This window comes from Anomaloglossus baeobatrachus, chromosome 2, assembly GCF_048569485.1.
Source record: "Anomaloglossus baeobatrachus isolate aAnoBae1 chromosome 2, aAnoBae1.hap1, whole genome shotgun sequence".
Classification (NCBI taxonomy): Eukaryota; Metazoa; Chordata; class Amphibia; order Anura; family Aromobatidae; genus Anomaloglossus; species Anomaloglossus baeobatrachus.
The window spans coordinates 366,294,429-366,307,297 of NC_134354.1; the positions used below are offsets into that span (position 1 = coordinate 366,294,429).

General features: G+C 41.9%; 1 protein-coding gene across 1 annotated transcript; it reads right to left on the reverse strand.

The window, feature by feature from the left end:
- Nucleotides 1-4,019: 4,019 nt before the first annotated feature.
- C2H1orf216 (chromosome 2 C1orf216 homolog) lies at nt 4,020-11,357 on the reverse strand. Its single transcript, XM_075334060.1, has 2 exons — nt 11,176-11,357; nt 4,020-5,131 (listed from the first exon to the last, which is right to left on the reverse strand). Exon 2 carries the CDS (start codon nt 5,102-5,104, stop codon nt 4,259-4,261), a length of 846 nt encoding a protein of 281 aa, XP_075190175.1. The 5' UTR covers nt 5,105-5,131; nt 11,176-11,357; the 3' UTR covers nt 4,020-4,258.
- Nucleotides 11,358-12,869: the final 1,512 nt, after the last annotated feature.

Genomic DNA, 12,869 nt, shown 5'->3' on the forward strand with positions numbered 1-12,869 from the left:
TGGGCGGCCACTGTGTGACGTCGCTGTGATGCTGAACATCCCTCCCCCTTCAGGAAGAGGATGTTCGCCGCCCACAGCGACGTCGTTAGGGAGGTAAGAACATGTGACGGGGGTTAACGACATTGTGCATTGCCCGTGACGCACAAACGACAGGGGCGGGTGCGATCGCTCATGCGATCGACCAATATATCGTGGCTTGTAACGCCGCCTTAAGCCAGCTTTACACGCTGCAATATATGTTACAATGTGTTGGCGGGGTCACGTCGTAAGTGACGCACATCCGGCATCATAAGGTACATTGCAGTGTGTGACAGCTACGTGCGATTGCGATTGAACGAAAATCCGTTCATTGCATGCACGTCGTCCATTCCTCATGAATTGAACGTGAGGTTGTTCAATGTTCCCAAAGCAGCACACATCGCAGTGTGTGACACCCCGGGAACATTGAACAGATCTTACCTGCCTCCCGCAGTTCCAGCCGGCTATGCGGAAAGAGAGAGGTGGGCGGGATGTTTACGTCCCGCTCATCTCCGCCACTCCACTTCTATTGGCCGGTTGCCGCGGGACGTCGATGTGACGCCGAACGTCCCTCTCACTCCAGGAAGTGGACGTTCGCCGCCCACAGCGAGGTCGTATGGACGGGTAAGTACGTGTGACGGGGGTTAATCGTTTGTGCGGCACGTTCAACACATTGAACGAGCCGCACATACGATGGGGGCGTTGCAAATCGCATACGATATCGTATGCGAAATTGCAACATGTAAAGCTTGCTTTAACAGTTCACCTTTTAGATACTTGGTTTAACAGACCACTCACTGTAGCCAGCAAACCAGAAGGTCATTATTTCACCTCAAGTTGCTATGGCAGTGATCAGCAACTTACAATTATATCACGAGGATAGAGATCAAGAGTTAAGAGGAGCGCACTCCCTCTCCTAGCCTCCTAAATGAGGCGATTCTTATTGATTGCAGCATATAGGGGGTTAAACAGCCAGGAGTGCATACGGGCATCGGTGTTGGCTGTGACAGCCGGAGGACAGCTATCACTGTATGTGCCTGTATGATCGCTATGACGTACCCATACGTTATAAGTCGGGAATCCCTTTCAGACCATAATGTATGGGCATGTCAAAGGTCATGCAGGGGTTAAAGGGGTTGTTCAGTCTAAAATTATAAGTCTGCAGTTCCTCTATTTGTCACTCTATGTGACTGCAGACTTATGAATCCTCCCAGTGCACTAGTAGGCGTGGTCTCGCTCAATACAAGGCCACACCCTCTGGACGGCCATGCCAACTAGTCGGATGCGCCAGCTCCATACACTTGTATTGAGTGAGGTCGGGCCCACTAGTCAAGAACTTATATATTGCACAATTGCGGTCATGTGACCTCTGTTCCCGGCTCAGAAACCGGCGAATCCTCACAGCACATAGTGTATGCACTGGGAGAATTTATAAGTCTGTAGCCACATAGAGTGACATATACAATGACCTCAGACTTATCAATTAACCTTTTTAAATACAAAAAAACACAAATAAAAGTTTGTTATCGCCGTAATCATACTGACCAGGACAATCATGTTATCATGTCATTTTTAACATACAATAGATGCCTGAAATAAGTCACCCAAAAAAATCAAAGAATTGTGTTTATTCACTGCATCTTTATGTTGCAATGCAGGAAAAAGCGCCAACTGAATCTTCACTTCAGGTAGCAGGCTAGGCAGAATCGTCCCTGGCAGAGGTCCTCGCCACACTCTCCATCTGTCAGTATCATATTGTAGTCACCATGTGACCCAAAACGTTTTCACCCTCTTTTGTACATTTATTAATTTACTCACTTATACAGCGCCATCATACTCCGCAGCTCTTTACAGACATTATTATCACTGTCCCCATTGGAGCGCACTTTCTAAATTCCCTATCAGTATGTCTTTGGAATGTCTCGCTGTACTGCCCACGGTGGCTAACACCATCTCATATAAGTTATACTTTTGATAAAATAATCACAGAATATTATATATACTTTTGAGAAAGACACTAGCAATATGTTATGTATAGTTTTACTTAAGTTGCTCAATATTTATATGTAATATGTATACAATTTCATTACAACTTTATTTGGATGGTCATATTGATGTTTTAAATCAATTTTGTAAATCAAAAAGTATGAACTTTAAGTTCCATATGAAGTCCAGAAAAAAGTAGAGTATGTGCCCCAGCTTTCAATAGGTACAGTGCCTTCAAAAAGTATTCATACCCTGTGAACTTTTTCACACCCACAAACTTAAATGTATTAAATTGGGATTTTATGTGATATACCAACAGTATGTAAGTAGCAAGTAATTGTAAAGTGTGAAGGCAATAATACATGGTTTTCTAAACATTTTAAAAATATAAATCTCAAAATTGTGATGTGCATTTGTAGTCAGCCCTCTGTAGTCCGATACCCCTAAATTTATATCCTGAGTGATCATTTCCCCCAGAAGTCATTCAATTAGTAAATTGAGTCCATCTGTGTATAATATATTCTCATTGGACCCGACCGCCCCGCAGGTGAGTATAATAAAGGTGTTTTTTACGTTCTACAGATCAGCCTGGGCACTTTTATATGGTATTCTAGAATGCCTTGCATTAGAACTTACTGGTGGTGGTTGCAGGTTATAATGGAAAATTCTGGTGAAAGGTTCACTTTAACCCCCTCAAGATCGAGGACGTAATGGTACGTCCTGAATTATAAAGGGGTGATCATCACCAGCTGCTGCGGCTGATTAGTACAGCAGACATGTGTGCCTCGCAGGAGCAGGTGGACCCACGATCCACCCTTGCCTGTTAACCCCTTAAATCGCGCTGTCAAAATGTGACAGCGTGATTTAAATCCCCCCCGCCGATGGTTGTCATGATAGCACAGGGTTATGTTATGACTCCTGTCGTTATCATGACGTAGTTCCTGTTACAGCCGGCAGAGCAGTAGCTGGAACAAGAACGGAGCGTTTCTACTGATCAGTGAGATGCTGCTCTGATCAGGAGAAATGAATGAGCGATCAGACTGCTGAGCCTTATAGTCTTCTAGGGAGACTAGTAAAATAAAAAAAGTTTTATAAAATAAAAAAAATAAAAAAACAAAAAGTTAAAATCACCCCCCATTCACCCCATTGAAAATTAAAGGGTTACAAAACTAAAAAATATGCACATATTTGGTGTCTCCGCATTCAGAAACGCCCGATCTATCAAAATATAAAATCAATTAATCTGATCGGTAAACGGCGTGGCAGTAAAAAAATCCAAATGCCAAAATTGCGTTTTTTGGTTGTCGCAAAGTTTGCGCAAAATGCAATAACAGGCGATCAAATGTAGAACCTGCTCAAAAATGGTACCATTAGAAATGTCAGCTGGAGACGCAAAAAATAAGCCGTCACTGAGCCCCAGATCCCAAAAACTGAGAATGCTACGGTTGAGCTAAATGGTGCAAAAAGTGTACCACTTTTTTTGGACAAACTTCGGAATTTGTTTAACCCCCTTAGATAAAAGTAAAACTATACATGTTTAGTGTCTTCGAACTCGTACCGACCTGAGGCATCACAGCGACACATCAATTTTACTATTTAGTGAACACTATGAATAAAATATCCCAAAAAAATCATGCAATCACACTTTTTTTTTTGCAATTTTTCTGCACTTGTAATTTCTTTGCAGTTTTCCAGTACACTATATGGTAAAACGTGTGGTTTTATTTAAATGTACAACTCGGCCCACAAAAAACAAGCCCTCATATCGCAGGATTGACGGAAAAATAAAAAAGTTACAGCTCTCGGAAGAAGGGGGCAAAAAACAAAAGCAAAAAAAACCCCGGAAAAATCGACTGGTCATGAAGGGGTTAATATAAAATATATTAAACTTCCATACAGGAATGCCGTTTTTTCTGAATGTCAGTGACAGAACTAATTTAGGATTTATCCCACTGCTTGTGCTAATCAGTTAAGATTGGAAATCATTTCATGCACAAATTAAAGCAATGTAAACATTTAGATTTGTTTCCACTTTATTTTTATCTTTTACATGAATAAAGTAAATAAATACAGAAGTGACTTTTTCAGTAGTTGGTTGGATATGTAAAAGCTGTGATAGTAGCCTTCAATATTTTCTGTTTGTGGCTCGTGCTTCACATTACACAATATGTTTTTGCAACCGCTCTGAGAGTCCAAGGCTTGGGATGAGTCATTTACGTATATATATATAAATAAGAAGTAGGTTTTTCCTTTCTTATGCTACTTCTTTAGCTGGTGTCTTATTGCAGCCATGCTGGATGTACCTCAGGATCTCCTTGCGGTTGTCTAGGATGGTATCAAAGCTCTCCTGCAGTCTGTTCTGCTGATCCTTCACCCGTTGTTGAAGACTTCTGATCCATCTCAGAAGAGCTAGCCTCCTATACATTGTCAATTGTGCATGATGCTTCTCCTTTTCTTGCTCTTTTAGTTTTTCCTTGTCTTTTAGACTCTGGTAAGCTTCGGTTAGCGTAAGCGTGAGGGATTCAGAATCCGATGAGGATTCATCTTCAGAGTCCTCCATTTCAGGATCCTCCAGTTGACTGGATGTTATAGTAGGGGATTTGGTGACCTCCCAAGTGCTGCCAGGTATGCTGTCAGGACTGTCAATGCTAAGTGAACTGCTGGCATAACCATTGTCTTCCAAAGGAGATCCTGGCCATTCATTGCTTTCCTTTGTTGTCTCATTAGCTGGTGTTTCCATTCCTAATTGCATTATTTCTGCCCCTTCTGGAGGGCTCCTTACTTCTTCCTCTGATGAAGACAAGCTGATGCCCTCAGACTTGACAGCCTTTATTTTTATCATTGCATTCTTTTTCAGATTAGTTCTATTGTCTTCAAATGGAATTTTACCACTGTCTTCATTTAATTTATTTTCCCAGTTACCTTCATCTTCCTTCTCCTGTCTCCAGTTTTCATTGTTATCATACGTCTCCTCTAAAATGTTAAAGTTAGTGTCTTGCTTTCTCTCTTTGTCACTAGGAAATGGTAAGTTAGCCAGAGGTTTGGTGCCATAAAATGGAGATTGGTGAGGGCTGGTCTCAGGTTTCTGTATGGCAAACATCTTGGCACACGTTGTTCTCTCCTTTATCTGTTAAATGACCAAGCACATGAAGATCAGTGTCTCACTTGAATAAATACACTGCTCATAAATATATGGTGTATTATCATATCATTATTATGGTGTATTATGCCAGGTGATGATTTCATGCTGCACGGAGTTCAGGCAGCATAAATCTAATGGCGGGTTCCCTTTAATGTCAGTTTAACAACACTTTAACCTCATACATGAGTCTACTCAATCCATAGAAAAATAGAAAATTTAATAATTTTAAAAAACGTTTATGACATGATGAATTATATGAAAACCCAAAGTTTGATTATTGCATATCAGAGGATATCAAATATGAATTAGGTTCAAAGTTTCTTGCAAATGATTGACTTTTCTAAACTTTACCGCCTGACTACAGTTGAAAGGCTTCCTATTTTTTGTGTTTATTTTGGGCTATCAAATAGTTATTTTGCACAAGATGCATTTTATCCTTTTATGTCCATGTCACATGAATAGTAAAATACTGAAATAGAAGCTGTAATCAAATTAACAGAAGGAACCTTTGTTTCTGTAGGAGACACAAGGGTCTTTGACACCCCCAACATGAGGAGTTCACTAATCCTCAGACAAGGGGATTATTGTTTTCTAAAATACATTTTTGTTCTTTCTAAAATCATTTATGTGCTAGAATCCTAAACAGAGAGTCACATTCTGTATACACATATGTAAACACAATGTTACCCAGGAAACATTCTTTATACTCCAGGTTTTTGGAATTCGACAATGCTATGACTCTTTTCTCTTGATGTGAGACAGATCTGATGAATATTTGTATGCAAGCTGAAAACCATAGTATTGTTTCCTGAATTCTGCATGGCTGTGATTGAAATACTCATTACTACAGAGCTTCATGTAACTAAATTATAATTCCTTTGTAGCAACACCAAAGGGTAGTGGCACATTTACCAAGCGTGACGCTCTTATGTGTTGCTTTCTACTATATACCCAAGGTACAATAGAATTTTGAGAATACATAAAGATTAGGTATCAGAGTTTACTGAACACATTTGTGTACAAAACAGAAGCTCTTTTTTATTTTAAGATCCTGAAATTTCCCCTGCATATCATAAGCTCCTCTAATTTCTAAAATATTTAGCTCAGTATAATTGACTTCAAAGCTGATGATCGCGTTGATGTGACCATGTTGTTGCGTAAACCAAGCACACTGAAGCCTTTCCTTGAGAAGACCTCCCATGACATGGTCCAGAGTTTTCTGTCACATTGATCTTTGCCTCTATATCCTATTCATTTACACTTTATTTTTATAAATCACTCTTCTAAAAGAGCATTTTATTACAATTTTGTGTGTCATCTCAAAGAGGTTTACTTGTATATTATTTGGTCTTCATCACGTGGCAAAAGCCACAAGATATTATGGGACAAAGCCATATATCACACAAAATTATATTGTGATAGCTTACACTGGTACATTGATTTGTTGGTAAATCTAGAAAATATTTTGCCCTGAAGGGTTGAGTTTGAAACACTGATGAATGTTTTCTGGGTGTCAATAAGTTATAATGAAAAATGTCTAATACCCTTTGCACAGTACACCTATTCCCATGGCTGGCTCTATTATCTTTTGGCCATAAGAAAATCACCCCATACATAGACTTTATGTTAATTTTATCTTTTGCATAGTGTGTGTGTGTGTGTGTGTGTGTATTTGTGTGTTTATTCATTTTATTTATTATCATAAGTGGATAGGTAGACAAGGCCTGGTTGAATGGCCAGGCTATAACGGACAGCAGAACTTACTCAGATGGACTTTTTCTTTGGGCAGTTATCAAAGATCAGGTATATTCAAGAAAACTAAGCAGAGTTGATGACATGATTGTAACTCCACTATTATTTAAACTATACACCTACCATAATTCATATTCTATATATAATGAGATATCGTTCTCTCTTCTCTCTCTCGATTGAGATTTATAAACACTATATATATATATATATATATATATATAAAACTATACGGTACAGTAAAGGGTACTTTACACGCTGCGACATCGCTAGCCAATGCTAGCGATGCCGAGCGCGATAGCAACCACCCCCATCGTACAGCCGATATGTGGTGATCGCTGCCGTAGCGAACATTATCGCTACGGCAGCGTCACACGCACGTACCTGCTCTGCAATGTCGCTGTGACCGGCGAACCGCCTCCTTTCTAAGGGGGCGGTTTGTTCAGCGTCACAGCAGCGTCACTGAACTGCCGCCCAGTAGAAAAGGAGGGGAAGAGATGAACGACCGGAACATGCCGCCCACCTCCTTCCTTCCTCCTTTACCGGTGGAGGCAGGTAAGGAGATGTTTGTCGTTCCAGCGGCGTCACACACAGTGATGTGTGATGCCGCAGGAACGACAAACAACATCGTACCTGTCGCTGCAGCGATATTAAGGAAATGAGCGACGTGTCAATGAGCAACGATTTTTCACGTTTTTGTGCTCGTTGATTGTCGCTCATTTGTGTTACACGCTGCGATGTCGGTAACGGCGCCGGATATGCGTCACAACCAACGTGACCCCGACGATATATCATTACTGATATCACAGCGTGTAAAGCACCCTTAAGACTTTAAGCAGATGTGGAAATAATGCTGCAAAGTAGGTATGCTTTCAATAGACATGCTGATACTTTATCAATTAACAAAATGGAAAGTAAATGAACAAAAGACAGGTCTACATCAAATTAATTATTATTATTTGGTGTGTCTTCAAAGCAGTATTGATTCTTCTAGGTACACTTGCACAAACTTAGGTAATTTGTAAGATTGGTATCGGTTCTATGGGTAACCAATTATACCAAACAGGTGATAATGATCATCACTTTCATATGTAGGTTGAAACACAGTCATTAACAGAAACAACTGTAAGGCTACTTTCACACATCCGGTTTGAGCAGTGCGGCTCAATCCGGCTGTGAAACCTATGCAACGGATGCGGCGAAAACATCCTTTGCATAAGTTTTTACATGCGGCGCGTCTGTTTTTTCCGGTTGCGGCATGCTACTGAGCATGCGCAGTGGAAGAAACCGCATGCGGCGGCCGGATGCGTTTTTTCCGCATCGCGCCGCATCCGGCGTCCATAGGCATGCATTGAAAAATGCGCCGCAGCGGCCGGATGCGGCGCGATGCATTTTTTTTGCCGGAGCAAAAAACGTTGCAGGCATCATTCCATCCGGCCGCGGCATCGGCAAAATCTGCCGCATGCGGCAAAAACCGGACCGAACGCAAGCCCATGTGGCACAATACGGCACTAATGTAAGTCTATGCAAAAAACCCCGCAAACGGCGGCAAAAAAACGGTTGCGGTTTTTCTGCAGAGCGCCGTATTGTGCCGCAGAGCAAAAACCGGATGTGTGAAAGTAGCCTAAAGGAGGCTTCAAATTAGAAGAGGAACAGCCAAATTCTGCTACAAAGGTAAGGATGAGGAAGACAGTTTCATGTCACAGATCATATCATACATCATAGCAAGACATAAGGTAGTTATACTGCATCAGCAAACTCTCTCTCAGGCAAAGAAGCTCTGTTGAAGACACACCAAGAAATGAGCACTGTTGTGCAGTGCACTATAGACGCAGTGGTCGAGCAAGGAAACAGTGTAGTAGGTGAAAGTCATGCTTACTTCTATGCTAGAAAGCATTATTACTTTGTACCATTTTTCCACCACACCTACTTAACACTTTTGCACAGTTATGTATGTGCATATGACCCATACATACAGTAGTGTGCAAACGTTTTAGGCAAGTGTGGAAATAATGTTTCAAAGAATACTTTCACAAATAGAAGTATTAATAGTTTATTTTTCAATTCACAAAATATAAAGTGAATGAACAAAAGAGAAATCTACATCAAATCAATATCTGTTATGACCTCAATTTGCCTTCAAAACAGAATCAGGTATTCTTGTTACGCTTGCACACAGTTTTTGAGGGAACTCAGCAAGGAGACCGTTTCAAACATCTTGGAGAACTAACCCCAGATCTTGTGTAGATGTAGACTTATCACTTTTCTTATTTATTCTGAAAAGTTATTAATGACATTGATTGTATGTTCAGGGTCGTTGTCCTGCTGCAAAATAAATTTGGGGCCAATCAGATGTCTTTCAGATGGTTTTGCATTGTCGTATCTGACTGTATTGCTCAGCACTGAGAACATCAAGAAATGGGAAACATTGTAGATGCAGTCGACCAACAAGGAAACTTAATGCAGCAGATTAAAGACATCATGCTCACTTCCCTTTGAAATCGAAAGATGTCCAGCATTGCCATCACTTCAGAACTGACAGGAAACAGGGAGACCCAGCTACAAACAACCATCTACTTTTCACAGAAGTCTGTCCAAAAGTGGTTGTCATGGAAGAATTGTAGTCAAAAACCATACCTTTGACAGAACTCAGTCAAATGACTCGGTTATGTATGGAAAGATAGGAAATGAGGTTCAGAAAAATACCGTAACCACAGGTGCTTTGGAATGATGAGTTGAAATTGAACTATCTGGCTGTAACAGAAGGCAGTTTGTTTGAAGAAAGGCTGGACTGTTATCCAATAATGAGTGTCTGCATGTTTTTGGTTTTGTACATTTGGGGTTACATTTCAGCAAATGGAGTTTGGAATTTGGTTGAGATTAAAGGGAACCTGTCACCGGATGTTTATAATACTCACCTAACGGTTGGTGTGGAGCAGATTGGTCAGATGGGTGTCTCCATTCTCCAGGTCCCGCACCTTCTCTTTCTGCCATCTTTGTCCTCCTTCTGAAGCTAGTGTGGATGACGCGTTCTACGTCATCTACACTAGCCGACAGTGAGGCCCTGATTAATAGATCCAATTGCGCCTGCGCAGGACCTCACTGTTGGCTAGTGTAGATGACGAAGAACGCGTCATCCACATTAGCTTCAGAAGGAGGACAAAGATGGCCGAAAGAGGCGGTGCGGGACCCGGACAACGGAGACACCCATCTGACCAGTCTGCTCCGCACCGACCGTTAGGTGAGTATTATACACATCTGGTGTCAGGTTCCCTTTAATGGTGTCAGTTACAATAAGATACAGTCAGTTACTTATCTATGATGCATTACTAGCAGGGAGGCTCCGATTTGCTCCCTGATTCTACCGGAGGACAACAACCCCAAACATCCAAACATACAGCCAATCTTATTAAGAAATAACTTTAGTGTAAAGAACAAGGAGTCTTAGAGGTGGTGATGTGGCCTGTACACAACATTGATCTCAACATCATCAAGTGTGTCTGTGATTACATGAAGAGACTGAAGGATTTGTGACAATCTAGTCTACATCCACACAATCTGATTAGTTCAAGATGTAACACCTCCCTGATTTCCTTCATAAACTGTGTGCCCCAGTACCTAGAAGAACTGATGATATTTTGATGGCCAAGTATTGATTGAATCATTTTTTTTTTGTTTAGCAGTATATCTTTTATCAATTAACAAAATGCAAATACTTGTAGCATTCTTAATTTGCCTCAGTTTTCCACCACAACATATCTTGACTTTGGGCTACCTTGCCCTTGGTATATGATCTGTATAGGTGATCGGTGACAGCCCTTGGTGGAGGGAGGTGCTGGGTGCTGATTCTGCCTCCTTCCTGCACTGATTGTGGTGCTGAAAGGACAGCGACAGCTGCAGTATCCCAGTGTATCGCAGCCATCTCCCATGTACACACAGATATGGGGAACACTTCCCAAGGTCTTACATTTAAATGGAACCGGAATTCAATGGAAATCTAGAATGTTGTTCTCTACCAAGTGAAAAGCTCTAAGGGTAGTATTATGGAATATAGTGATGAAGCAGAATGCTGCTTTATACAGCCACTAAATAGGAAGCACAGATTACAGCTGTTATATAAGGGACCCACTCCCCAACCCCCACCCTGACAACCTGTGCATAGTAAGGAACCACAAGCAGGGTTGCAATGTATGAGTGCAGCACTGCAGTGATCAGCATGTGTCCTGATGTCATTGTGTAAGCCATGTGTTTGGCAGCAGCAATCAGACAGAGCTACTTACAGTGTGCGGCTGTGCTCCCCAGCTCAGATGTGGGCTGCTCCTCCTGCTGCAGCTGAGGGATGGGGAAGCTTTCCTGGCAGGAACACGTCAGTGGTTACACACTTCCTATGAGCAGTGAGGCTGGACAATCCGCACAGAGCATCCTCTGCAGGCTCCAATACTCTCAGCTAACAATATTCGTCATTTCCTAAGAAAACTCCCATCTTGTGTGTTCTCTGCACTGCTCCGGGTTATATCTGCATGGACACTAGCAAGAACACACGAGATCTGCTGCCTAATCTATATCCATGCAGAGGAATGAGGAGCCCCAAGCAATGGGAACACCCAAATGTGCACATGTGCTAGGAGGGAAAGAATGGCCATAAATATTGACTTACAAGGAGAAAGTGGTCAGCCATACATCTGCTCTCAGCCCACCAGCACAGCAGGGGGCAAATATTCCATTTTGGAAATCTAAATTATTATTTTTATACTGTAGAAGGATCAGAGGTATGATACATAAACATTACTGATAGAGACAGCTTGTCCACCATAATCCATTTATTATGTCTGAGGCTCCTGGGCCCGTGACAACACTTCCCCAGCTATATGTAATTTCTAGTATTATGGGGCAGAGGATCCTTTTGCACTCCAATAACCAAGAGCAACTACAATCTGTTATGGTTTCTTTACTAAAAGGGGTGTTCCTATATTTGTGGCAGATCCATGGGATATGCCATAAATGTAGGGTAGCTGCAGATCCCACCAAGGAGACCAGCATCTACCTTGAGATTGCTGTTCCCATTGTGATCTTCTTGTAGAGATGTGGTCAGAATTGCCATACAAATTTCCAAATTCCTCTTGATGCACAGCGGCAATTATCAGGGTACTGTTCTTGAGATAGTTGATATCCAGCGTCGGACTGACTACCGGAGGAATCTCCAGTAATGCCAGGCCTGGATTCAGATACCTGCATTGCATTCCGGAGCTCTCACCTGAGCTCCAGACTGCAGCCTAGACTGAACCGCGAGCGCCGAGTGATTGATTCCCCAACGATTGCGGTTCAGTTCATGACAGCTGCAGACAGGTTGGGCTGATTTCCGGAGTTCAGGTGAGAGCACCGGAGATCACCCCGGCCTTTCTGCTGCTGACATGAACTGAACTGCAATCGCCAGGGAATCAATCACTCGGCGCTCGCGGTTCAGTCTAGGCTGCAGTCTGGAGCTCAGGTGAGAGCTCCGGAGTGCAATGCAGGTACCAGAATCCAGGCCTGGCATTATTGGAGATTCCTCCGGTAGCCACTGCGACACTGTTGATATCTACTATTACTAGCGATGATTGAGCACTAAAATGCTTGAGTACTCGGTAATTGAATCGATCAGGTTTTATGGGCTTAACTTGAGTACCGAGCATAATGGATTCAATGGGAAACTTGAGCATCTTTCCAGAAGACCCTAACAGGAGAGCTGGGGAGCCCAGAAAATCACTGAACTGGAATGGGAACGGCATAGGGTACAAACCTGAACACATCTCTAACTCCCAGGTCACTGCTGGGAACAATGTTGTCAGAGTATTATACCACTTTTACTGACTGACAATAAAACATACAAAACCGAAGATAAATTGGATTTTACAAAAAACAATGTTAATGAACATTTTTTTCTGTATAATGACTTGTATATAAGGCAAAATAAAAAAGCGAAGAAGAAAACCCC

What these genes read in the sequence shown, in the direction of transcription:
- C2H1orf216 (XM_075334060.1), bottom strand. Translation starts at nt 5,104, where the DNA reads ATGTTTGCCATACAGAAACCTGAGACCAGCCCTCACCAATCTCCATTT.